The sequence below is a fragment of the Strix aluco genome, chromosome 6 (assembly GCF_031877795.1).
Source record: "Strix aluco isolate bStrAlu1 chromosome 6, bStrAlu1.hap1, whole genome shotgun sequence".
Lineage (NCBI taxonomy): Eukaryota > Metazoa > Chordata > Aves > Strigiformes > Strigidae > Strix > Strix aluco.
In genome coordinates this window covers 29,567,553-29,594,493 of record NC_133936.1, presented here as the reverse complement: position 1 = coordinate 29,594,493, position 26,941 = coordinate 29,567,553, and the positions used below count along the sequence as shown (strand labels likewise).

Genomic DNA, 26,941 nt, shown 5'->3' with positions numbered 1-26,941 from the left:
CCTGTGAATGTTATCAGTAACAGGGTGGTTTGAGGGCCATGGAGGAAAAGCAAGAGACACTGCTAATTCCACACATTGAAGAAAGAGAAGATTCACCTAGGATTCCTCTCTAAAGAGCTTCAGGCTTGATGAAAGGTGTTCAATGCCTCTGAAATACTAATTAGTATTGTTATGACAATTCCAGGAAGACAAAAAAGCCTATCTGGTCCTTCATCTCCCCCCTGCACCCTCCCAGCTTCCTCACACCTTCTGAGCCCATCTGTCAGGGTCCATTCTGAAACTGAATCCCGTCTTTCCCCACCGGGCAATGGCAGTTTATTCCTGCCTCTTTCCAAAGCGACTGGCAGAGCCTCTCCGAATCGCACAACACCCTTGGTTCAGCCCTCCCTCCCAGGGGCCCTGTTGGAGCTGCGGAGCAAAACCCAGCGCCCTGGCAGCAGGCAGACCCATGGATGGGACGGGACGGGAAGCAGCACCTCCCGAGCCACCTGGGCAGAAGCCCTGCTGCAGCTTCCTCCTTGCACACAGCCGAGGAGTAGCAGCTTCAGCCTTTACGACGGCTTGCTCAAAGCCAGCTACTGCTGAGCCTCACTACTAGCGCCGAAGTTATTACACATTCTGGCGAGTGTCTTAAACACATTGTTTCCTGCTGAGCACATATTCAGTGGTTGAACAGACAGAGAGGAAAGCAGGAGCAAGCCGAGGGGCTTTGGGTGTGCAAGGGAAAGATGCAGGATTGTGTGTGTGTCAGGCAGCAAGGTGGGGGGGACCAGAGGGGTTCTGTATATAAGAGACAAGGTAGAGATCTGTGTGCTTGTGAAGAGAGAGGAGGAACCAGGGAGATAGTAAGAGTGTGTATATGTGTCTACATGCACAAGGGATTGGGGTTTTCCTCCCTCTTCTCCCCACAGGCATCCCCTAAAAACCAGGGTCCAAAGAAGCCTTTCAACAAAACGTAAGCAGAATGAGAGTGTCCTTTTGGCTTCACCATCTTCTTAGGAGGGATGTAGAGAAAGGCAGGCATTCAAGCCCCACACAGACAGCACTTCACAGCTAGGGGTGACCCACCAGAAACAGCTCGGGCAGATGTCTTGCCTTTGTCTCAAATGCAGAGGGAGAAATTAGGGCAGGTTTCAAAGACCCGCAGCCCAGACTTCATCTCTAGATCCCATTTTCTTTGATTCATCAAGTATGAAGAGAGGGGGAGAAGCATTCAGACAGAAAGTCTCTGCAGCCATCCATCCCTACAAGTAATACATCGGGCTATTCTGCATGCCAACTCACTGCTTGTACCCCTTTCCCAAATGTGTTGGGAAGAGGTTGCCTCACCAAGGCTGCCGTTGGGGCCCCAGCCCCGAAGTGTTACCCTAGCTGTCCCCGCCTTGTGATCCATGGGCACCGCTTGCACATAGAAAGGGTTACAGATCTGAGTTGTGATTTCGAGTGTTTGGCCCTGTGCCTGCCGACCTCGTGCTGACAAACCTCTCCTCCGTGTCTGCGCTTGTGTCTTTTCACTGCACAGGCATCAAGCCTGTCTCAGGATCTGGCCTTCTGAGATTGCGATTTGGCTCAGGCAGGGAGAAGGCTGACCCTTTGATTCTCAGTATGATTAAAACCATGCTACTGTAGCGCTAAGCCGTGTGCAACACTGCTAGCAACAGCCCTGATTTATGTTGTTGCTAGTATTGCGGTTTCCACCAGGGTGTAGACAGGGATTTCGAAAATAGCCCAGCTACCTCTTTGTCTGTGTGTGTATTATAATTAGAAATGTGTCAAAGGGCTGTTAGAGAGTGAGGGTAGAGATGGAAACGTTCACACCCCGCTTCTGCCCGCAGCTCCGTGCCGACACCGTCAGCCCCAGCTTGGGTGTGCGCAGGCACATCAGCTCTCCACACTTCCCGAATTAGACGACTGTATTCCCGAGACCCCATGAGGACGCGGTGGCGGTGACTTCACCGCACAATGGAGAGCAAGTTTAGCGGCTTCCAGTTCGCTCTCAGGCTGCTGCAATCTGCCCCCACCATCGTGGCTAAATGCCGACTTTTTCTATTTCGATTTCAGATAGGATCACGGGTCTCAGATATAGACAATTTATTTTCCTAGCACAGCTGGTCTGTCAGAGGTCATATAATTTGGCAGCAATCCCAGTGCTTAAAAATTAATTTTTCCTTATTAATACAACTGGGGGTCCCACAGGATAGGATCCCAGCCTTATCTGAACCTGACAGCTTCCTAAACCCCATGAAGGATGCTTTCTCCTCTCAGGCTATCTGAGATACAAGGCCACCATGTCCTGGAGCCCAGCGGCACTGGAGGTTTCTGCTAGGATGTCAACACACCCGCCTGCGTGGAGTGGCACGCTGCTGGGACAGGGAGCGCTGCCTTCTCCGGCTCAGCAAAGTGGGTTGCTTTCTCATTTTAACCTTCTAAGCCACGCACGAGGTACCAAACTCAGAGTAAATACTGGGAAGAGGGCTGGGAGGGGAGAAGGAGCAGGGCAGGGAGATGGGAAGCGCCTCCACAGAGCCCCCTGGGACCAGTATCCCTGCCTGTCACTCCAGACACCACACACCATGATTTTTCTGCGGCAGGAAAGTTAGGAAAACAAAATGCAGCATCCTAACCTGGGTCAGAGCCCCCCACTGAGCTTGTATCAGTCGTTTTCAGTGATGCTCCTGACAACTGTCTGATTCCTAGGCTAAAAAAGCTTTTGTTCCCAGTAAGAGCCGAGTTAACAGCACCACCGGCAAAAAGCATTACAGTCAAGGCTTGCAGGGGGCCGGGGGGGGGGTGGTGTGGTGTGTGTGTGTGTGCAGCCGTGTGCCTGCTTGGCAGCAATTTGTTTCAGTCCCCCTCCCCACCTTGCTACATCTCCCAAGTCATGACTAAAAATACTAGCTTTTAAGGAAACTATTTGGAAGGCTTCAAGAGTGAGCTTTGCTCTGAGCTGCATAAACATCATCTGAACAGCTCAGTACTTGGGTCACTCAAATCTGTTACTTTCTTACTCGATTGCTTTTTACGGGAAGATGAAAAACACACAGCCGTCCAGCCTTCAGATTTATCTTCCAGGGTCTCCCACCCACTCCCCTCCACGGTTATCTCAGGGTTTGCTTGGCTACATACAAATTGGCAGCTGCACTGTTTATCTCTTACTGTAGAAATATTGCACGAGGGTTTTTTTCCATGTGGATTATCATATTATTGTCTATTAAAAACATCTCCCCTCTCTACTAACCTCCCTTAGGGAATCTTAAGAGGGACTTTCATAATGGGGTAAGGCTTTCAGATACACCAGACTGAAACATAAATCCATCTACCTCTGGCGTGTTTTTCTTACTAGGCTGGCTAATTTACTGGAGCTGAGCATAGCCTGATCGAGGTTCATGTCCTGTTACCCCATACCTTTGCTCACTGGGCTAGCAATAAAGTCATTTGACCGGGTTTGCAGCACCACAACAACGTCTCAGCAAACAGCCGCTGGTGTCAGCCGCAGGGAAACAACTTCCTTGCTGGCTCCATCCCCATGTGATGCTCTGCTTAGCCGGGAAAACCCCGCGTTCAAATAAACATTTCTTGCAGTGACTGGATGGCCTCAGAAACACGGTTGGCTCACAAACCCCTTCCCAGCTAGAAGTCCTGATCCCGAGCCCACTCAAGGATAGAAGGGGGTACACACACGGACACAGGCTCAGCAGCCGCAGGGATCGCAGCCAGGCTGGCCAGGGCATCCTCAGGAGCGAGCCTCAGGTTAGAGCCCGATCTGCCTCCGCACAATACCCATCCAGGAGAGCAGACACTACCTCTGCCACAGGGACCATCTGAACAGACTGTTGCACTTAGCGGGGGCCTCCCAGGACTTTGCCCTTTCTCTTCACCCCATCGAGTGCCTATTCATTTGTTTTCCCATTTGAACAAAAGATGGGATTTTTTTTTTTTTCTGTTACAACCATAAGGAAGGAGGTGATGCCACCCAGCAACCGAATGTACACGCAGCGTGTTTGCCGGGAACGCCTGTGCAAAAAAGAGGGACTTTCTGAGGCAGCCGAGTCTCCCCTTCCCCTTTTCCCGGGGAGCCGGCGGCCACGCCGCCCCGGGGCAGGGGAAGGGCAGGCACCGCCGCCGCACCCGCGCCTCGCCGTCTAACGCCGCCCGGCCCAGCCGCCGGCTCAGGACCCCGCGGGCCGCCCGAGGCACGTCCCGAGGCCCCGACTACCGGGAAGGGAAACCTCCAGCTCAGCAGCTGCTGGCTTGGCACCACCGTCCTGCCAGGCAGCTCCTGGGCTGCTGACCGCAGGAGGAGCCCCGGGAGAGCGGTGGACGGCTGGTGAGGCATATCTTTTTCCTCCGGTGGCTGCTCCAGGTGGGGACCCTGCTGCCCCCGTCAGCCAGACCCAAAGCCCATGGCCGGGGAGCACATGGCCCAGCCTCAGCCCGCCCTCGCCCCTCTCCTGTCCCCGAGCCAAAGCCAACGCAAGCACCGGGGCTTCATCCCAGCGCCTCCTGACAGCCCAGCCTAGCGCTTAAGAGAAAACCAGGAAAACACCCTCGCGGCCCAAAACCTGCCACGGAGCCGCCAGGTCCCGGGACGCCCCTGCGTTTGCAGAGCCCCGCACACACCGCGGGCGGGCTTTCCCGGGGGGCTGCCCGGTGGGTGCCTCCGACGGGCGGGGGCCACCACCGCCGTTGAGCCTCGCCTGCTCCCCGCGCCGCCCTGCACGGCTCCCGCCTGCCTGCTCCCTGCCAGCTGATTTTCATGTCGCACCTAAAGTTTCCTGAGGTTGCAACCGGGCACGGGGCCGCGGGCGTCCGGATGAGGGTGTCCGGGATGCGGCCGGTCCATACCGCTTCCCCTCCCTTCCCCCAAAAACCAGCACGCAACTTTCCAATGCGGCTCTGTCCCCTCGCCCCTTCACGCCGGGCGATGGGAGCTGCGCGGCTACACCCGCTGCGCGCCTTGCCGCGGGGGCTGCGCCATCCCCGCCCCGCACGACACCCCCCCACGAAACCCGTACTGCGAGGGCTGCGAGGCGCCGCCGATCTCTCGTTTACTCCCCACGCGATGCCCGAGGCCGGGAAAAGCCTCTGTGCGTGCGCCCGGGCACCCCAAAGTTGGGCGGGAGGGGACGGCTCCCTCGCCCACGCGCGGCTGGGGGCATCCCCCGCCCCGGGAGGCGCCTTACCTGTCTCCGCCGTGCCTCCGGAGCCGGGCAAGCACAGCCCTAGAAATCCCCACGCGAGAAGAAACGTATCCATCCTTCAGAAGAAATTTAAAAAAAACAAAAACAAAACAAAAACCCCAGAACACCCGAGGCTGCGGGGCCGAGCTTCGCCTCCCTACCCCGGGCGCGCCGCGCCCCGCGTGGGCGCCCCACTCGTGAGCGGTTCCGGCGGGGCTCAGCGGGGGGCGGCGGCGGCGGCGGCCTCCCCCAGGCCGGGGCTGCGGGGCGGGCGGTGCCGGCGGAGCGCCTCTCCCCTAGGGCGGCCCGCGGGGCCGGCGCCTCGGCATCCCCCGGGGCGCGGCGGCGGTGCGGGCTGGGGCGCCGTCTGCGCCTCCTCTCCCTCCCCGCCGGCGCCTCGCAGCCTTTTCAGGCAGGGCGGCATGTGGCTGTCAGCGCCGCGCGCCGGCGCCGCCCCCCGCGCCCCCCCCCCCCCCCGCCCGCGCACCGCCCCCTCGGGGCGCCCGCGCCCGCGCGCCGCCCCGCGCCCGCGCACCGCCCCGCCCCGCCGGGCCGCGCACCGCCCCGCCCCGCCCCACCCGCGGCCGGGCGCGGAGGACTCCCGCGGCGGCGCGGCCGGGGCGCAGCGCGGGGCGCGGGGCGGACCCGCGGTGTCCTGCCGCGGGTGCGGCCGGGTCCTTCCCCGAGGACTCGCCGCGCGGGCGGGAGTCACACAGCACCAGCACCCCCCCGGGTGCGATCGCTGCAGAAGAGCGGGGCCATGCGAGGGGAGACACCCAGAAATTGTCGGATGGGGGAGCATCAGGACAAGGATTGTCCCTGCTCGCGGGCTGCTGCCGCCGCCGGCCGAGACCCAGCAGCGCCGTGCCTCGGCCGGGACCGCCGCGCCGCGCCGGGACACGCTCCCTCGCGTCTGACACCCGTGTGTGTGGCGGCGTGAGGGCTGCCACGGCGGTGGAGCGCGGAACCCTCCGGGACTGCACCGCGGTTGCCTTCCGCGCTCCCAACCGGTTTCCCCCGAGACGCTCTTTAAAAACCCAAGCCGAGAGCGGCGTGTTCAGCGAGAGAGCGCTCAGAAAGTTTGTTCGCCTCTGCCCCTCAGAAGGAGCGGCCCCTGCCCGGCCCGGAGCCGCCGGGACCTTGCGTTTACTTGCCGCTTACATTCACAGACCGCAGCGGGCTTAAACGCCGGTACCTGAGAAACCGGGGCTAACTCACACCTCCGGCCCGCTTGAGAGCACAAGTCAAACAAGCCCTAAAACCCCGCACCAAAAAGCTGCTTAGAAACAAATTCTGTATGTTGTTGATCATCCCTAGATTATAGATTCCAACTTCCAAATATACTGTAGACAAAGGGATTAAAACTACGTTACCTCAGTTTTTTCAAGTTGGTAATTAGTGCGGAGATACTGGCATGTGGCAGAAATGAGATACATCATTGTGTGGGTGAGAGGGAAAGTACGAACGTTTCACTGGTATTCGTTTAGGGTGATGAGACTAATTATTTTGTACTCTGCTGTCTATCAGTTACGGGTAGCATTACCAGCTCACGTCAATGAAATCACGATGCCAACCAGTTTGAGCACATTCACACAACACGAACGCACTGAGTTCCTCCGAGGCCAGGGGAAGTTCATTGACAGCAACAGATTTGGCCTGACAGATAGATCTGATATTTCAGCCATTACCCTGAGGGCTGTAGCTTCTCTCTTTCTTCTGTGTGTTTTGATACCTGATTTTGCATCTTCTGTGGCTCAAATGTGCTCCGACACCTGTTGGAATCAGTGCAAAGCCAGTGGCAACAGTCTACTGCCTTATTTATTGTATTTTGATGTGGAATTATGCAACTATTATTTACTACATGCTTATAGTTAGACTACTATCAAGCTAGCAAAGTGTGATTTTTTGTGTGTATAAATAGCCCTCGCAAACCATAACACAGATATCGGAGCGTAATAGAAACCCACAGCATGAATCATTCCTCTCTTGAGATGTGCATGGAAAAGGAAGAGGTTACCAAGCCCTAATCAGAGACGGCCCCATCTCACACACCATACAGTGCAGGGGCAATTTTCCTCCCATTACATTCAGTCAGAGTTTCTCCTGGTTAAGGTCAATAGAATAGTACAAACATGACCTTGAACTGATACCAGCTCTGATCTGCTAGCGCGTGAAGAGAGGATAACCCTAGGAAACAAAACGGTGATGGGAAACGAAGTTACCTGCTGCTCCTCAGAGGTTTCTCTCAGCTGCTTTTCAATAGCTCTCCACAAATCCAGCCCCGTGTTTCGCATCAGATCTCAAGTCTCCTCTCCACAACATGCCGCTATCGGGAGAGGAGAGGCACAACTGTAATACCAGGCAGCTACTGCTGTTTCTACCACTGTAGGTGTTCAGGACAGGATGACAACTGAGCTGGTGACCCCTGCTAGTCCAGCTCAGGTACAAAAGAGTCAAAAATACTTCTTTTTGGGAGCATTTAAGACTCAGATCCTCTCTCAGGTTTGGGGGCACTGAGCACACGGTGATGCTATGCACCTTGAACTTACCTCTGCCTGTTTCCAGGGGCAGATGCTGCTGCCGTGGGCATCGCTCCATGCCCCAAGCAAGGCTGGACCTCATCAGCTCTCCGTGCCAGGGAAGTCCCGCTTCTGCCAAAGGGCTCAGGGCTCTGCTTTCTGTTCAGTCCTCCTGTGGGTATTTAAAACCCACGAGTAAGCTCTCGCCAAACCCATTGGGAACTGCAGCATTTTTCCATATCTGTATGTCAGAAACATCCACAAAACCTCACTGAAAATGAGACAGTATGTAATTTAATGGTACTGTAATATTTAACGTACCATCTGCATTAAATTTGGTTGAAGGAATTTTGCAGCCCAAGCGTTAGTCAGAGCTGTGAGGCAGTGAAATTTCCCCCATCTCCAGTAGAAAGCCTTCGCCTTCTCAAACACTGCCTAGTTCCCTGCTGTTGACCCGAAGGCCCGTGTAACTAGGGTTTTCCCTGGCATTCTTCAGCTCTGCTCTTCTCTTCCCTCTGATTGCAGCTCCTTTTCAACATTGATCATACAGCCTCATTTATTTTCAATCACAGCTTTCTCTTTCTAAATGAGTCCTCCTCATATTATGGACTGACCATCAGGAGGTGTCTGTAAAGGAGGAAACCCCCCAGCTTTTCCTCAGAGCCTTTCTCAATCCCGATTTAAAAGAAAATAAAATTAAAACCAAGGCGTCATGTATTCCTGTAACCTTCTCTGGGCTCCAGAGTAGCTGGACAAACAGGGTCTCTCCCCAGTTTTATGTCAAAACACACTATTTCCAATGCAGAACTTGACAGCCTTCCAGAGAAAACAACACGGCAGGACTGAAACAGGGTTAGGAATGAGAGTGGGGAAAAATGATACTCAGCCTAGATAAAACCATAAGTATTGTCAGTCAGCAGGAGAGCAGGGACTCAGACATTTTTGGCAGGATACCCAAGGAGCGGGAGTGCGGGGCGTGGGGGCAGACGGCATTGGTTGCCTCCCCGACTCCTCACAGGAGCGCAGACTTCTTGCTGCAGTTCTCCTCCTCCAGACAGTGCTCTGAGATCCTTAGCTAAAAAGCTCTAAGTGCATCGTATAAAATGTTTTTATTAGTCTATCAGGTGCATGATTACGAGATCTCATTTTATAGCCACAAATAGCCAATAATTACCTTAGCATCCCATTAGCCCCAGTCTTCAGCCAGACTATTTGCTTGGGAATTTGTCCATATTCAAAAAGCAGGCCAATACCCCGACTTGGAGAAAGCAGTTTGGCACGTTGCATCCAAGTCCATAAACTTCCAGTGTAGAGGTGGCTTAATTAGCAAGCTGCCCAGTTAATTTTTCATGGGGGGTACCATGGCTGCTAATCTGTGGTTGAAAGCAGCGGCTGCAGGGCGAGCCCAGAGGCTGCCCCTTCTGCTCGGCAGGGGCTGTGGCAGGTCAGTGCTTGCCCACCCACCCCACTCCTGCCCACCCTGTTACTGCTCGCCTCCTCCTAACATGTCCCCCCTACATTATTCCAGCTGCCAGCCCGACTGCAGGGCAGCAGGGAGCTGCTTTATCCCCCCTGCCTCTCCTGCTCACAGATACTTCCTACAGGAGGAGTGTTGCTGGTGTGCAGAGGCTGCTCCAGCGTTCACGCTGCCTGGCTGCAGCATGGCCTGAAGCTCAGGTGGCCACTGCGGGCCCTGGGCCAGCGCTGCCCTGCCGCGGTGCTAGGAGCTGGCAAGGGCTGCAGGGAGAGCTGGGGAGCAACACCACTGCAGGGGAAACGAGGGGAGTGCTGAGGCAGCCTGGAAAGGAGCAATGAAAAGAAGGGAGAAAAAAAAACAGAGGAAAAAGGAGACAAGAGCAGAGAGGGGAGCTGGCAAAAGAAACAAAGAGACAGAACAAGGGGATGGGGGAAAATGAATAAACAGCAGAAAACAGAGGAAGCAAACTAATGGAGTTAAAATCCATCATTGGATTAGCAGAGAGAGGGAGAGCGATTCCTCGCAGCTCGGGAGGTGCTCAGCCGCGGGAGGGGCGCAGGCGTGCTGCTGGGGGCCTGCTCCGAGCAGCAGCCTGTGCGGGGGGGTCGGCGCTGCCGGCCGGGGGGAGGAAAGCCCCTGCATCTTCAGAGTTAATAAAAAAAAGCTTTCAGACTTCAGCAGGCTGACTAAATTAGGCTGAATATAAAGGTGCTGTATTATTTCTCAATACGGCAGCGGTATGAAAGGAGGCAATGGGTTTCTTTTGAAGCAGCTGCTGTGTAATCCAGGGCTTTCAGGTGTACTTCAACCAAACGCTCTCCTGGTTTCAGCAGGTTAACTTCATTAAAGGCTCCATCTACAGCTTTAATGTTCACTGAAATCCCACTGGGTGGGTACATTAGGCAGAAATAACCCCCACAAGATGATTGCATGCTGTTGTTTGGCACAGTGAATGGACCTGGAAGGGGAAATGGAGGAGGGGAGGGGGTCACACAGTGACCCAGGCTGGAGAGGACAGATTCTGAACCACTGTAACACACCAATGGGCCTGACCCTTTGCTAACGGCAGCAGATGCCACTGCAGCAAAACCCCAAGCCTGAGGGGAGCCAACCCTCCTAGCGCCATCTCCACGAATAACCTGCTTGGTTCCTGCTTCACTTTGGTATCCTTTTCCATGCAGCCACTGGTGCTGGTCCCCAGCTTGCAAGGAAGGCGCTGATGCCCCACAGCTTCTCCTCTCCTGTAAAGAGGAGACCATGGAGCTGTAAAGGCTGTCTGTCCCTTCAGCAGACCCTGGCAATTCTGTTGGCTTTGCTACTGAGCGCTTTGAATTGTGCTTGAGTTTCTTACCCCACTGTAACTGTGGGGTGCAGTTAAGACCCTTGAAAAATCAAATAACCTCTTGCTAGTGTGAGGTGGCCCAAGCTCTGTGTGTTCATCTGCTAAAAGCACCCAAAATGGCCCACTGACGGTGGTCTCTGCAGGTCCCCGCCCACAGAGTAGCATCTGGTCAGCTTCGCTCTGGGGAAGCTGCAGCTGGGCCACACTCCAGGTAGGGTCAACAGAAGATTTTCCACAGACTGAATTAGAGGGGCACGTTTGTGGACTCCTACCCAGTTAGAGTCACAAACCAAGGGCCTTATTTAAAGTCTGCTGAAGCTGGTGGGAGTTCATCCATCAATTTCACTGACGCCTGGATGTGACCCAAGTGGCTGAGCCCTGCAAAGCCAGCATGACGTCTTCAACTGTAAGTGCTGCCATTGACTTCCGCTGGGCTGGCTTCCACAGTGTAAGTGTCATGCTCTGTAGTAAGTACTTACAGGGCTGTGTGCTCGGTGTTATAAAGGGCCATGCCAGCAATCTTATTAAAACACCTCCTTTAAAATACACAAATTCTTAGACCCCCCCTCTCGCCTGAAACTTGGCAAACAAATTCTTAGGCCAGAAGCAATTCCTTTTTCCTTATAAACAAAATACCATCGCCATGCTTTAGCTCTTGGCTTGATAGATCCTGGCAAGAAAATGCATGTGTGTATTTTAAGGGGTCTTCTCCTTTGCTTATCATGCTTCAGCTTTTGACCTCTCCCCTCCCTCCCTGTGCCCAGGTGCATTCCGGTGTTGGCTCCCATGATGGTACGTCGCACAGCCCTCCCAGCAACTGGGGTTAGACACTCCCTCCAGCAGACAACACATTCTTCTGGAGCACTGTCATGGGGGGAAGCCTTGAGCTATGAAAGGTTTTCTTTCCCTTTTAATCTTTTATTTTCTTTGATGTTCATTTTAAAATAAATTATTGTGCCTTATTTGTATGACGGTACCTGGCTCTGCAAGGACTGGGACCCCTCTGCTGTCCAAACACAGAGTCAAAGACAGTTCTTGCCTCAAACAGTTTACAATCTGAAGAGACAAAGCAGACAAAAACCGAGAGCCAGATACAGCATGGATGACAAGCCTGTGGATTACTTTTGCATTTAGTTAAGTTGTAAACTGTTGAGGGAGAGATTGCCATTTGACTATGCCTGTGCAATATCAGAGGTAGGAACTTTCTTCTGATGCTGCTGGATACCCAGTTGTTTGGAGATGAGTTTTCAACACGGAGCACTTAGGCAAGGATGTCCCAGAAAGTCAGTGATTCCTAAGGGAGCCACTACTTATCACCTGACGTCACCAAGCATGTGTCAGTGACCCCCAAAAAGCAATCTCATAACAGAAAAAGCCATGTATATTCTGCTAATAAAAGACAGATGAGGACAGGAAAGGGAACAGATCTAGAGGATCCCAGCTGATAGCTGGAAGCGAGGCCAAACTGTATTTTCATCATAGCCAAACACTCCTGTGTTTTGAGAACATTTCAAAGCATGTTTGGCACAGAACTTATGTACATGCTTACCTTCCTAAAAATTCCACAGGGGTGCTATGATCTTGCTGGAGACAGCCCTGCTGGATGTATCAGGCTGAAGATTCTCTTCATAATCCTCCCTTTGACATGCGTGTGCATCTCGAGTCAGACCTCGCACTTACACTGCTTCCTAACAAGAAATCTATAATCTCAGAGGAGCTCTACCCTGCTTCCTTTCCCTTTCTGCAAACGTTTTGAGTCACAGTCATCACCCTTTCCCTCTGGGGATGAAGCTGCTTCCTCATCATTGCAGAGTAGCTCTTTTTCCCAAGATGTGTCTTCCCTCTCTCCCCAGGATCCTGCACACAGACACCACTGATTTTTCAGTATAACTTCTCATGGAAATCAATGGTGCTAAGGCTGCTTCACAGTCAACAGGATGGCACTAACACCCATACCTCAAATAACTACCCTGGATGGTCATCCAGGGAACTGGGACCTGCAGAACAATAGTCAGGAAGCTGCCCGTTTTCTGAGCAGCTTGTACGGCAGGGCAGTGTTTTCACTCTTGTGCTCAGCTGCCTTCACAGGACATTAGGATTATGTGGCCTCGGCAAATTCAGGCTGTGCTTCTCAGAAGTTCAGATTTAGGGTTTAGCACTGAGAATTTGCTGAAGTAAAGAGATGCACTACAATAATGACTACCAAGCACTCTGAAATGAGGGGTAGTTTTGTGGCCATGCAGCTGCAAATTAGGGGAATCAGTAGGATCTTTTGGCCTTGCTGAGCCACACAAGTGACCCAGGACCTGACCCAGTATAAGCCTGTGGGCAGTACTGGACCTTTACCATACTTTATTTCATTTCCACATTAGCAAAATGGGACTGCTAATACCTTTTCTCCCCCACCCCTCATCTGACTTTTCTGCTCAATTTTGAACTCCCGAACGGTCTCTCCCCATGCGCAGCACAGTGGGTCCGGTGGCTACCGTAATACAAACAATTCTCAGTTGCAGGTTTTTCTTTTCCCTCCTCAGTGTGCTACATTTATCAGCATCAACCATGAGGCCAGCACAGTCAGGCTTTGCCTTGCTCTCAGCACCTCAGAGCGTTTGGGTTCACGTATCTTGCTATTAATAATACATTGTGCAAAGTTGGTACAGAGCTCAAAGTTTTCCATGTGTGTGCTGGAGTTTGATTGTAACTGTGGGTATCATTATCATCAAAGAGACTGAGGAATGGCAGCTTTTAGTTAAACAAATGGAAAGCTGTATTTAGTCTCTTTTGCCACATTGTGATAGGAAAGAATAAAGGCTTTTAAATATATTTTACAGCTGCCGCTTCTTAGGTTTTTCTGCCTTACAATAGTCTCCGTGGTTCTGACTGGGAAGTTGTTGCAAAAGCTTTTTGTTTTTAAGCTTCCTATTGAAATAATACATATTAATTGCCTCATTCCTGAGTTTTTGTTGTGGTGGAAATTTTGGATTGGGGGGTGGAGGGATGAGCTGTAAAGCATCAACAGCTGAGAGGGGCTGCCCTGGGTGAGTAATGAGAGAAGGTGCTTAGATGACACACTGCTAGCAGAGTTCGAGGGAGAAGAAATGTCTCCCTGGAAAGTGAGAAGACAATTGGCAGAGGAGCCCGGGGCTCTTTGGGGGGAGCAGGGCAGAGGCAGAGCTGGGAAGGGGGAGCCAAAAGTGCTCAGCAAGAAAGCCAGGTGGGAGCAGGGACAATGCTAGAAAGGAGCAGCATGAGAGCGTATTCTTTGAAGCAAAAAAAAAAGCTAGATTTGTCATACTGTGGCCACCAAAAATGAATATCAATGAAGCAATTAGCTCTGTGAGCAATGGGACAAATGAACACTGCTTTCCTAGAGGTGCTTAGCATGTGGTTGGGTCCACGGGTGTATAATGAAGGTTGAGCTCAGGTTTTTCCTGTCATGATGGCACTAACATGGTCTCTCTGTCCTATCTCCCCAGCTGTTTTTACAAACCTTGCAGGAGATTTGTATTTCTGATGAAATTGCCCAATGGTTCAAAAGTTACTGTGGCAGCAGCAGAGAAACACATGGTCATATACCATATATATAAGCCTCTTCTTTTCCTTACAAACTTAAGCTAAAATTATACATCTATACCCTAATACTTGCAACACAGTGCTATCCCAAAGGGCTACAGGTAGTTTAGGAAAGCCATAGTGATTGCAATTACCTCCATTTTACATGACACAGCACAGAGTTGCTAGACCCATTCTGGGCAGAGCAGAAGTCCCCGTGCTCCTCACCACCACTCACCTCTCTCCTCTGTCCTCTAAGAAACATTTTGGCCTTTCACCTGCTGAAAAATATGGAGTCTGTGGCTTTCTCTTCAAAGTGCTCTAACATGTTCGGACTGAAGGTGCCCAGGGAAGGCAATGTGAGCTCCCCCGTTCTCTCAGCTCAGTCCCACAGCACAGTCACGGGTCCCATGCACGCCAGGCCCTGGGTGGCCGTCACCCAGAAGAGACCAGTTAGAGTGCTGACGCCAAACAGAAGGTGAGCAGCAAAGGAGCCCCATCTGTTAAACATATGAAAGGTGAATTGATGGGAGTTCAAGCCAAGTACTAAAATATAGCTGTGAATCTGAAGGCTTTGTTCCAAAGAAACAAAGTCCCACTTTAAAATAAGTCCAAAAAATCCCATCCTGCTTCCATTGAAGTCAATGGCAAAATTCCCACTGATTTAACCAGGAACAGGATCAGGCCACTTCCAGACAGATTTACAGCCAACACATGCTGTAACGCTCGCTTACTGCATGTGCTTACTTCTATTTCCAGCCATGTTAAAAAATTATAGCAAATGCCTATGGATTTGTGCGTATGAGTTATTGTGCTGCTAATGAGAGGAAGAATTACCCGAACATGGTTTAGATGGTCATCCGTTGCCAGCACAGATGAAATTGCTGGGTCATTCACTGGCTTCGTATTGCTGTTCATCCCATTAGCATTTCCATTAGAATTATTGCAAAATGTAACTCAATTTCTCCTTTTTTTGGCGGATGTGGGGAGGGACACAGGCTGTGTTTGCTATTAGAGCTGCTCAGGAATAGAAACTGAAGCTGTAGGCACACTCTTGTGCCACGCTGCAGCCACTAATGGGATGCTCCTCTGACAGAACCGCTTCTGCTTAACTGGGAGGGTAGGAGAGGTTCTAGGTAATGAAACAAACCAAAATGACTTCTTACAGCTGAAGGCCTCTACGAATAATCCATGCACACTCATGCACTAGAAAACTTTGACTAATTCATTCCCACATTTCCTTGCTTTGAGCAGCTGAGTCCATCCCTCTTAAATGTTAAGAAATTTGCAGTCTAACCCCCCCCCCAGATCTTGTTTTCTGAGAGTGCTGCTGGGAGGCAGCAACCAGTGGGTTTCCCAGAAGCCAGTTTGCCAGTCCCTTCAGTAACTAGGGACCACATTCTCTGCAGCTATCATTACCAAAAAAAAGAAGAAAATCATCTCATGGCTGAAGCCTCCCTCCCCTCACTCCTCCCACTTGCAAAAAACCCCATCCATTGTTTTCCTGTAATTGATCAAGCATAAACATTCAGCTCTACAGTTTTACAACTAATCACTCTACTTCAAGACACGTGTTCACAGCTATGCAAGGCACCAGCTGCTGTCATTCCAATGGATATTAATTTATATTGTCTCCCACTCCCATCCTCCCTGCGCTGATACACAAAGGGAGTGGGGTAGCAGTGGGAGCTTTAGATGAAGACATCTGCTTGAAAGGCAGACAGTAGCCGTGCTGCCGAGATTGCACCTGGACTTTCACTGGAAAATCAGACACACCAGTTGCTTCCTGGCACTGCAGGCTTTGGTCCACCCACAGTTTTGACTAACGTTATTTACTTATTTACCTCACTCCAAGGGAAATGAAATGTTGGGACAGAAGGAGGGAGGCAGATTTCAGCAGCAAAACTGAGCTGACTGAAATAAAGTATCACAGACGTGCAGTACAGTGGGGGGTGGGATGAGGAGGGGGAAGAGGAAAGCTGGAGCCTCTAATTTCGCCCCCTAAAAAAGTTCTTTCATGATGGTTGGCTATGCTCAGCTCCTCTCTGGAGAGGCTGGCAGCTGCCTGGGCTTGTGTGCAGGATGAACTCAGCCACCTGCAACCTCAGGAGGAGGAGGTGGAAGAGAAGAGGACTTGCTGGCTGTCCCTCTTTGAGATCCCACAGAGACAGACAGAGCTTAACACCAGTGGCTCAAGCCTGTGACCCCACTGCATCATATAAAGTTGGTCTGCCCCTCAAACCCCTGACCAGCTCCCAATAACCAAACTTAAAAGTATCGCATACAAACTCACAAGCTCTCCCTATCTGCAGTGTGATGGCCACAGCCCTGCGTACAGCAGGCACATGGGAGACTCACAAACCACCACAGAGTCTGCCACAGACCTCCTCTGGGACTGCAGCAAGCCACTTCTCCTTCAGCCAGCACCCGGGGGAAAAGTCCCGTGCACAGGGACATACAGGGACTAACATGTTCTGGTAGAACAGCCTGTTCTGCTAAAGCGTTCAGATACCATCTCCCAGATAAAACAAAGCAGAGGGCTTGACTACAGGGGATATGAAAGATTTTTTTCTCCTAAGAGCAGGGCTGTTTCCTGATCCCTTTGCGTTTGCTAATCAAATACCAACGTGACTGGGGTCACATTACATTATGGCTGTCAGCCCTAAGCGCATACTGTATTTTTCATGTCCTGTCCTGGTCTGCTGTGTTGTGTTGCTGTTTCACCCCCAGAGGCAGCACTAGAAGACTTTTCCTTATTACTCGCCTTGTGGTTTTGCTTCAAAGCCACGATCCAGGCTTGGACCTGGTACTGCCACATCCCATGCAAATGACTAGTGAAAAGTTTGCTAAGCAAAGAAGTTGTTTAAGCAGTTGCTCTGTGGCATTTAATTACACTAGTAAAGAGCTGAGGGATGGTAATGTACAGTTCAAATGTGAGGTGCTGTTTGCCCATGTTTCCTGCAGCAATTTTTCAAAATAAAGAACTAGGCTCAAACTGGGGATATATTTCACTCTTTTTAAGACGTAGATGGACATAAAGGTTTAGGATTCTTTTTTATAATGTCTGAGCTAGCAGGGTTCCTGAGACAAATATAAAAATCCTTTCTTGTTATTACATTACATGTCTGAATTCCCACTGCTGTATACCACATGAAGTCACTTACCCTCTGCGAGTGGGTATAAGATACTGCTTCTGGTGGGGAATTCATATCTAGTCATGTTTTATTTTGCTTTTTGCCCAAGGTAAATGAGAATGTGGGTGCAGGTTGGGGAGGGTATCTTTCTTCCCTGTTTTTTTCATTAGCTTAAGCTGAACCTATTGATTCTTTTGGTAATCGCCTCAGAGCCTGTAGTTATGGGAAGGCGACACAAACATTTCTTTCTGCTCTGCAAAATCTTCCCTGTTCCTTGAGCTCATGGTTTCACTCATCTACTCTCCCTGCAGGTCTCCAGAGAGCTCTGCTTTCCCAGGGGTGCACAGGTCGCAGGGCACCAGCTATGTGAAATATTAGTGCTCCCTCTACACATACACCCTTGAATAAGTCAAGATATTTTGGGACAGAAATGTTATTTTCAGCATCCCTGTCCCTCTGCTGCAGCCACTGCGACGAAGAAGCTAAGGAGCACTGACCGTTGTGCCATTAAACAGTTTTGACTGACTAGTCCCACTAAAATATATGACTCCTCAAAGATGACGTCAGGAAGTAATACATTTTAACAGTCACTCGCCACCCCCTTCTTTTCTATAAACAGAGACATCTCAAAGGGGCAGGCTGCAGATGGTATTGTTTGTCTCTTAGCGACACGCATATCCCAGGTTGAAGTTTCATGGGGAATTGTACCTAGGCCACTGGTAAGTCAATATCTCTGAAGTAGTGTCCATTTAAAGAGCTGCTTTCTAGCTGCACTCTTAACAGAGACCTAAGGTCTCGAGGCAGATCAGGGAAGAGTCTTATCTTACGGTCTCATGTTCCCCAAAACTCTTCCGCTGGATTTCCCAGTCCATTACCCACACTTTCTGTCAAGGTTGTCCACATTCCTAGGAGCTCTGCACCAGATGATATTGGGATGATTTACTGAGGGTGTGAGATGAGGAACAGACGGTGGCAAACCTTTTGTTGTGGCGTTGGCCGCTCAGACAGCTTGGAGAGAGCTTGGAGAGTGAGAGAGGCTATGAAGCGTACACAGCACAAAATTCCACTGCCCCAGCCTATTCCGGGCTGCATCCACATGGAAACCCTCACAGAGCATACATGCATCAAAGGGAGAAGCAGATTTTTTTCTTTTTCTGTATTAAATAAACTATTAGATGTAACCTGGGATCAAAATGCAGGGCTTGTCCACACATTGATCTGTATACTGCACCCATACAATAGAACTCTGCATAGAGACCTCTATTTGAAATAACATCTGCCTTTTTCCTGTCCCCCCCTTACCCTGCTTTTTGGAGTGCCAGTGATTTCTGTATGCAGTCAGTGCTCCCCTCCACGCAGAAGACAAGAAGGGTTTCTCTCTCTTGAAAGGGTTAATTATGTTGTGTTTGTAAAGATCTTGGAGAGCTCCAATCTCTGAGTGCCAAGTCGTCTCTTGCTTGCTCTCGCTTCCAAGTACTACGATTCTGTGGGCCAAATACAAGTTACTTTTACACATACTGTAGCTCAGTCCAAGGGAGAGTAAAGGTGCAGCTCAGATCTCCAAGCTGTTTCTATACACACATGGTGCCTTTGTACCCCAGGGCTCTTCCGAAGGAGGGACTCACATGGGTAAAGCTATTGGGGTGTCAAGGCTTTGTGTCGGCCTGTCTTAGGAAGGCACAGAGCAGCTGTAAAACAGCTACACTAAACACTTTATCCAGCCTCCATTCAGGACTACCAGTTGATGACAGGATCACCAGTTGCTGGCACTACTGAGGAGAACCATCCCTTGAAATGCAGCCAAGTCCCCAAGGCCTCTCATCGCAGAGGTGAAGGGGAACAGCTTAACCCTCCAGGGGACAGGATAGCCCCCAAGTGCCTGTGACTATGACCAGACTATGCAGATGCCCCAGGAGAGGGGGAACTGGAAAATGATCCTCTCTGCCCTCCCATCACTCCCCTGCCTCCCCACTGCTGCCAGCACTTCAGCATCTTTCCACTTGCGCCATGGCAAGAGGGTTGACAAGGGGACACAAGGAGCCTCTTTCCCCGGCTTAGTCACAGAAGAGGCAGATGAATAAATGGCAGGAGTAGAAGGATGTGCTGTGATGCCTGGCACCGCGGGCTCAGAGCGGATGTGGCCCTGCTGGAGCCAGGAGAGGCCGGGAGTCAGGACCTGCCCAGGGAGGCTCCCGTCTTGCTCCCCAGACAGGGAGTGAAGGGCTGTGGAAAAGAGGAATGGAGGGCTGGGAGGGGGCCAGGCATGACACTGCAGCGGGAACCTCCTTCTCCTAGCTGGTTTTCAGCCATGTTAGCAGCCCGCATGCTTGACCCCGGCTGATCAAAGCCTCAATAGGACATTGCCCTCATCTTCCTGCCCTGTCACTGCCAGCGGGGGCATGAGTTATTCCTCTTTTGTGTGTGAGGCCCTCCTCCTGGGGACCTCATCTTCCCTCTAATCAAATAATCAGATGCGTTTATTGTTGTGGAAATCATGCCCTCCCCTGAAATGCCTGACCAGCAACAGCTTCCTGGCTTTGTCTGCAGCACTGTGGCCTAGATCCCACCTCTCCTCTGGTGTGGCCTGGGGGGCTGTGCAGGGGCAGCCAGCCACTCTGCTAAGGGGGCCAGTCCTGTGTGTGCTGTGTCTGCACGGAAGGGACCTCTGAGGGGACCCCAGCAGACAGGAGCAAAAATGCACCCACACCAGGGTTTCTCTCTTCATGACCAACCTTTGCCAGGGGAGAAAACTGGCCACATCCCGAGAGGAGGCTTGCATTTGGAGAAAATACTGTGTCACTGGGACATACGAGTGAGGGAGAGGATGGCCACAACCATGGTGCTTCCCCCACCTCTGCAGAAGCTGGCTGAGGAGCCTGGAGGCTCTCCTTGTCCAGCCATGGTGGCTGTGGGGCATGATGTGCCAGTCCGTCTGTCCCACCTGGGTTTCCCCCTGAGGCTGAGGGAAGCTGGTGGGGAGCTCTGCTCACTCATAGCCTTCTCACCCGCTGTGGTGGAGCTGCCAGCGAGGCAGGCTGGACCCGTGCCCATAGGGCAGCGGCTCTGTTCAGGACCCTCACCTGACCAGCCACCTCTGCTGCTGCTCGCCCCTTTGCTACCGGTGAGCCCCACAGATGATGAACTGAGACCAGCTGTGCACCACAGCCAGGCCCTGCCTTGCCTCTTCACCCACATGCGGCCCTGGCTCAGGGGACACACCACTGCAGGGACCTGGTCCTAAACTGTCTCATTTCATGGGCTTTCCAGCTCAGACAACAACATGCTTAATTGGTCTATTAACCCCCCTGCCCCCTGACACACATTATATAATGCATATTTTTTTCCTCTGATCCCATATCCTGTTAGGAAAAGAAATGTCGTGACTGCACAGCACCAGTCTGAATTTTTTAGGTTGTTTTTTTTTTTTTTTTTGACCAGTTCTTTTCCTGTGTTTACACTTGCACAGAGCAGCATTTATTAATCTGAGGATAAGGACAACTTAAAACACTTTAGCTTGAGAAGGCTCACAGCAGTGGTAAAAGTAAACTGAGCCCACGCCCTGCTTAATCATCAGTCAGTGCTGGCCCGAAGCGCCAGGGCTGCCCCACACAGCCCCCTGCAGCCCCACCGCCCTCCCCTGCACACAGACGGTCGGATGTGTCAGGAGACTGCACGTTTGGGTGCCTGCAGCTGAATCACTGTATCTGGAGCCTGCCTGCCTTGCATGGGGACCCACGCAACGTGCCTGACTGTGCTTGGTGTTTGTTGGGCTTATTTTATGTTGTCACGCCAACTGGTGTTCTGGCTTGTGGGCCAAGGCTCTGGCTATAGGAGGTATGGGGACGAGAGCAAGATAGAGGTGAAAGGAGCAGAGTGAACTGATTTGAAGTGTGTTTTTTTAAATAAATAAAGGATTTCTTAAAAATAAAAGGCTTAGTAAACTAAAGCAGACAAGCAGGTCACTTGACAGCTAGAGAATAAACGTGAACATCCTGGGTACATGAAGCATCAAAGCATTCCCCAAAGCAGAGGGCCCTGAGAGCTGCCCTGTGGGTTCAGTACCCAGACCCAGCTCCGGCAAGGCTCTTTGCAAAGCATGTTTTCATTCCTGCTCCTGGGAGCATAGGGACAAGCACGTGTACCCAGGGCAGCACTGTGCCCAGGCTCTCCTGGATGGGGCAGCTGATGGATGTATTGTTGGCTCTCTACACCTAAAGCACAAATCCAGCTGGACTCAACCTAACTGAAGCTGGTGAGAGAACAAGTGTCTCTTGTTCAGCATAAACATCTAAGAGGAGACATGTAACCAAACAGTCAAAACAAAAGCCGCACTCCTTGAAACACTGCCCGTGCTGGGCCCAGGGCTCCCATTGTTCTCCCAGAGTCTGCAGGCCAGGGAGGACTCAAGGCTCAGCTGGCAGATGGGCTCCCCTCTTGCCTCTGGGGCCCAGGGAGCACCGGCCAAATGTCACTACTGCTGGCCAAACCTGTGACTGATACATACCATGTTGCAGGGTGGCTTGAATCATTTCCTGGCATCCCTGAGCCAGCCCCTGCCAGGGGAACAAAAAAGTCCTACTGAAAAAACACCATGATAGAGCCCCTGATGTGACAGTGACCACCCCGGCCATGCTTTGGGACCTGCTGCTCTGGTCACCCCCTCAAGCAGGAATCTTTGGGCAGCGGCCATCCTGAGCTGAGGAAGCCCAAGTAGGTGGGAACCTCAGTGTGCCCTGCACATCTGGGCCCACGACTACACTGTCTCCCCCAATGCCCCGTGTTCCCAGGCCACTGAGGCAATGTGTGCATTACCCTCAGCCTTCAAGGGGAAGAGGGGTCCCAGGGCTCCCTGGTGCCTCCATGCATAAGTCATCCCAGGAAGAGGAAAAGCCACAACCTAAGTGAAGTCTCACAATTTCCTCTCTCTTCCTAATGCTAAACACAGAAAAAAATCCACAGGCAAGAGCCTCAGGAATTCAAACTTGGTGAATGCTGCCTTTGCGCTCAGGAAACTTGGCCAGAAGTAAACGTGCAGAGGAATGTAACCATTGCAGAAGATGGTGCGTGGCTTTTCAAATCCAAGCCCCTAAATACATTGCGTTTTGGCTGTGATTTAGCATTCTTGCTTTTCTTTTTCTTTTCTGTTTTGTAGCAACAGCAGTCTAACCACTCTTCGACCCATCCTCAGCCCCCAGCCTTGTTCCCATCACCACTCTATCCGCTCTGTTGTGCCATCAAAGCAATTTAGGGGAGTGGGTTGGGAAATGATCTATGTCAAAAACAGCCCAGCAAAGGAAAAACAAGTCAGTCTTTTTTTTTCAATAGCAGCTCAGTTACCTTTGTCCTCTCACAGCAATGAAAATCTCTACAGTTGGAGAAGGAGAAAGGGCATGAGGTATGAGGTGGGACCAAGTGCTAGGAGGGAGGCATGGGGCAGGAGGGGGCAACTGGCAGCACGACTGCGTTAAATGCACATTGGACTGAGGCCTCACTGTCTCTTGTTATATAAAGAAAAATGACTGGCCTGGAGGGCTTACTTCCAACAGAATGGAGAGAGGAACAAGGAAGGAGGGAAGCAAGGAAAGACATTCTCCATGGTAAAGAGGATGTGTGCACGTGCCTCTGTGAACAGACTCAGAAACACTCTTCTTGCACCTAACACTCCCATAACTGAATTAGTTGTGATTGATTTGGCCAAATCTGAATGCAGAGCTGGCAACTGGACATGCTAAGAGTGCCTATGATTTCCTCTGCTTGCTGAAATAACCAGCAGGCTGTCAGGCTGCTTAACATAATCTTAGACCAGCCTCATGAATACTCTAATTTATGCTCTGGTTTCAATCTCCCTAGACATGGCACCTGCCCCTCCCAGCCTGGCCGGGCCAGTGAGCGCACTGCTGCTGTGCCATGGCCCCTGTGTCTGTCTGGGAGTGCTCACCCACTGCAGCAACCCTGGCAAATCCCTTCCACAGCCAGGCTAGGAACCTCCCTGCAAACACAGTCCACCTCTGCAAATTGTCACTTACAGAGATGCAGGTGTTGGAGCGATGCATAGTGTGTGGAAATGCTGCTCTGTCTGAAAACTTCCTCCTCGGTTTGCTGTGTGTGGCTCAGTCCTGGTTGTTCGGTACATGCATCCACTCACAAATTAGGAGGTCACCGTTTTTGCCACTCTTCTCATGTGCATACATCGCTGTAACTACTGACTCTCCTTTGGAGAGAGGGAATGGCTAGAAAGAAGTTGGAAAAGTAAACTGGCTTTTAGATCAAAAGCAGCAATACCTAAGTATATATGCATGTATGTATGTGCATATATATACCTGGGAGGAAGGGAAGAGGGAAGGAAGGAGGAAGGGGGGGGGGGGGGCTGGTTTATTTACTTCTATTTACTTATAAAATAATTTCTTCATATTTGCTCTATTTTTTATTCTCTTTCCATTCCTAGAAAAATTATGGCAGATGAAGCCTCTTAAAATTGTAGCTTGCTGGTTTGAAAATCTAGGCTGAAGCATTTTACCTTTTTTTTTTTTTGTACTCTGGATTGAAGGATGTGATGTATGAAAACTCCAATTTAACAGAGCCTAGAGATTAAATCACATTGCGTAGGTAAGGTTTTGGCAGAGAAGCAGACACTGCTTCCTAACCAGTACCAGAATTCAGAGAAGAATGGGGTAGGTTTTAATGTAAGTTTACTTTCCTTGTAATGAATTTTAATGACAGTTTTCACGACTGCTTCTATGATTCATAAGAGAAAATTAAAAACCTACACCTTGAAACTTATGCGACAATGCTGCTAACATCTTGCAGCTTCTGGCATTATCTTGGAGAACCTTTCAGTCCTGTTTCTATGCCACATTGTTTTCCTCACAAAATGTATTTTAAATATAAAACATTGAATGTTCATTGCTTCTTTATATCATTTTTATTCATTACCTGCTGGAGGCAAAGGGCACGGTTTTATATAGAATCTTCACTGAATGTCTTATTTTGCAATTTTACTCTACTGTACATATTTCCCAATAAATTATTTTCTTTCAGATGCAGATATTCTTCTGGAAAAGCGAAGCAGGGCTGTTTCCTCTGCACTGAGGTTTTTTTGCCATAAGCACAGCCAACTCGTCTGGCTTGGGTTAGTTTGTCAGGCATATTTTGGGAACGGTTTGAGAATTAATTCTGTTTTAAAGACTATAATCACCTTTTTGGCCCCTGAAACCAGTTCAGGATTTTTGTGCCAGGCCAGCAATAAAACAGCTTTTGCGCATGTCAAAGGCTTGTTCAAGACAAGCAAAAAGACAGCGGAGATAAAATCTGTGTCTTTCTTGCAATCTATACCCACAAAGCAACTGATTAAAAAATGACTGCAACTTGTCCCTGTCTGTAATGATGGCACAGCCCCAGCCGCACTATGTGGGAACGCTGGCCCTGGGGGCTGCATGCTTTGACTCCGTATCGCTTTCAGGTGCCAGTAAAACTCTCGGTGTTGGTTACCTACACTCACAGATGGCTCAAGGCTTCTCAGCAGTGAAGGCAAAAGTTGTGTTTGAAGGTCAATGTGGCTTCGGGGATGTCAGAGATCAGGGGGAATCCGGGATGAAAGAGGCAGTTAGGGAAGGGGACTTTGTGGTGTTAGTAGCACCCAGCGAGGTGAAGGGTGGCATGTAAGGAGCAGGCCGTGAGATCTGGATGGCAAGATGTGATCTAGGGGAGGGGGCAGTGATGGGTGAGGGGTGTCTCTCTCTCCCCCATGCTGGTTGATGGGTTTCCTCACAGTTCCTACTTGCCCTTCTGCCTCCTCCTTCACACACAGGTTGCTTTGTGCTGCAAACAGGTCCTGACTCTGGGCTCAGCGGAGGGGTGTCACAAGCCTGGGATGCAAAATGGAAATTGGGGAGCAGCGATCAGTGCATCAGAAGGTGCCACCTTCCTTGTTGGTGTGCGAACTTTACACATCAGGGACAATCCCCTCTTCTCTCCACCATGTATTTCCTGTTCAGGTCTGACACCACCACCACCTTCCCCTTCCCAACCTATTTTCTTATCCCTTTTCCTTTGTTCCAGTTGCCTCTCCCTGTGATTTCCCACTCTCCCCCCTTGTGTCTCCTTCCCAATTCCCAGAGCAATCCTGTCTCTCCAGTTGCCTGTAACAGGCACTCCCTTCCAACCCACGGGGAAAACCAGCGGCAGATCCTGTGCTTGGGAAGCAGGATCCCTTCTCAGCCTCATTTGTTTCCACACTTTCCCAAGCCATGCCTCAGCGCCTCCGCACTTTGTCTGCGGGGACGAGTGCACCAAGTGCAGTGAGCCTGAGAAACCTCCTCAGGAGGCCTCCAGAGCCTTTGAGCCAGAGGCCTCTGGGGCTTATTAAAAGCCCTGAATGCCTTCTGGGAGGCTGCAGAAGCAGCCCAGCTCCACTCCAATCTTGATAATGACATTTTGCTTCCTGAAAGCCTCCAAGTAGCACAGCTGCCATGGTCCTCACCCCCGGGAGGCTGCTATGCTCTGCCCCTGGGTAGTGCTTGACTGCTGCCACATTGCAGCAGGTCACTGCATTGCTGCTGGGGTGAGTAACCCAGCTTCAAGAGCCTTCGTGGGGAAAGGCACTACATCCCACGATGCTTACAGCAGAATACACATCTCATGAAGGTGTAGTCTGGTTCGTTAAAACTAATTAACAGTCAAATGGCTCCATATACTACTTTATGCAGACACATCAGTGACTGCAAAACAGATCTTAACTTGAGCCCACGTCCCAGGGAGGTGAGTGCTGCCATGGGGAAACCATGGGAGACCACCGCCAAGGCAGAAGCAGCACCTTCTGAAACTGTGTTCACTGAATTTCTAGCTTTTAATACACTCCTAGTTTGTCTTTTGCCACTCTGTGTACAACTTCAGCAGAAGAAACTAAGGTATCAGTGTTTTATTTGTCCATTTTAGCTGTAAGTGGAAGTTATGATCTGATAACTTCTAAAATTGGCATCTATGTGAATGATAATTTAATACATGCTAAAATTGACTCAGAGTTGCCCATGAACTGTCTTGGCCATAAATACCAAGATCTGCATTCAACATGTTTTGGAATGCAGTACAGATTTATTTTTACTGAACCATTACTGCAATTTCTGCTGTATCTTGTGTTGTAAACCTTCTGCACTTTTCTGTCCTTCTGTTTTGTTCTCTACTCTTTCCTTTTTCTTTGTAGTAAAACAAAATTTTCATCTCAGAAAGGCTACATTCTCCTTCTCCCTGTTCTAGTGACTTTTCACTTAAATATCTGCTATTTTGAAAATTACTTATCTAACATAACACTCTTGCCTGAATCTCAGTGTGCTCTGCAACCCATAGCTCTGATCCTGCAAAGATTTATGCTTGCGCATAATCTGGAGTATGAAAAGTAGTGTCACCAGCTTCAGTGAAATGACCCACATACCTGAATTTACGTACCTGTGTAAAACTTTTAAGGAGTCCTAAATCTCTGGCAAGATAGTGCTGCAGCCATCTCACTGAAATACAGCCTCAGCTGGTTGGACCTGGTACCTGCTACATGGCTGTAGAACACCTTGATTGTTACCAACAGCAAGAGAAGAGCTCGATGTTGAGATGAAACTCTGGGGAACTTCAGCAACGAACATGCAGTTGCCTAAGCTGAAATTTGCCGAGATGGCAAGGGACTTCTCTCTTGCTTCTCCTTTCAATCACGGCTATGAAATCAGGACTCCGGCTCTACAACTGAATACAGT

General features: G+C 50.7%; 1 protein-coding gene across 6 annotated transcripts in view; it reads right to left on the bottom strand.

Annotated features, from left to right (window-relative positions):
* Window positions 1-5,546, bottom strand: part of NRP2 (neuropilin 2) — a 90,055-nt gene extending 84,509 nt beyond the window's left edge. For all 6 annotated transcript variants that reach the window (XM_074829340.1, XM_074829342.1, XM_074829341.1 and 3 more), the window contains exon 1: window positions 5,184-5,546. In XM_074829340.1, coding sequence (XP_074685441.1) covers window positions 5,184-5,256 — 73 coding nt within the window. In that variant the 5' untranslated portion in view covers window positions 5,257-5,546. The remainder of the gene's footprint in view (window positions 1-5,183) is intronic.
* Window positions 5,547-26,941: the final 21,395 nt, after the last annotated feature.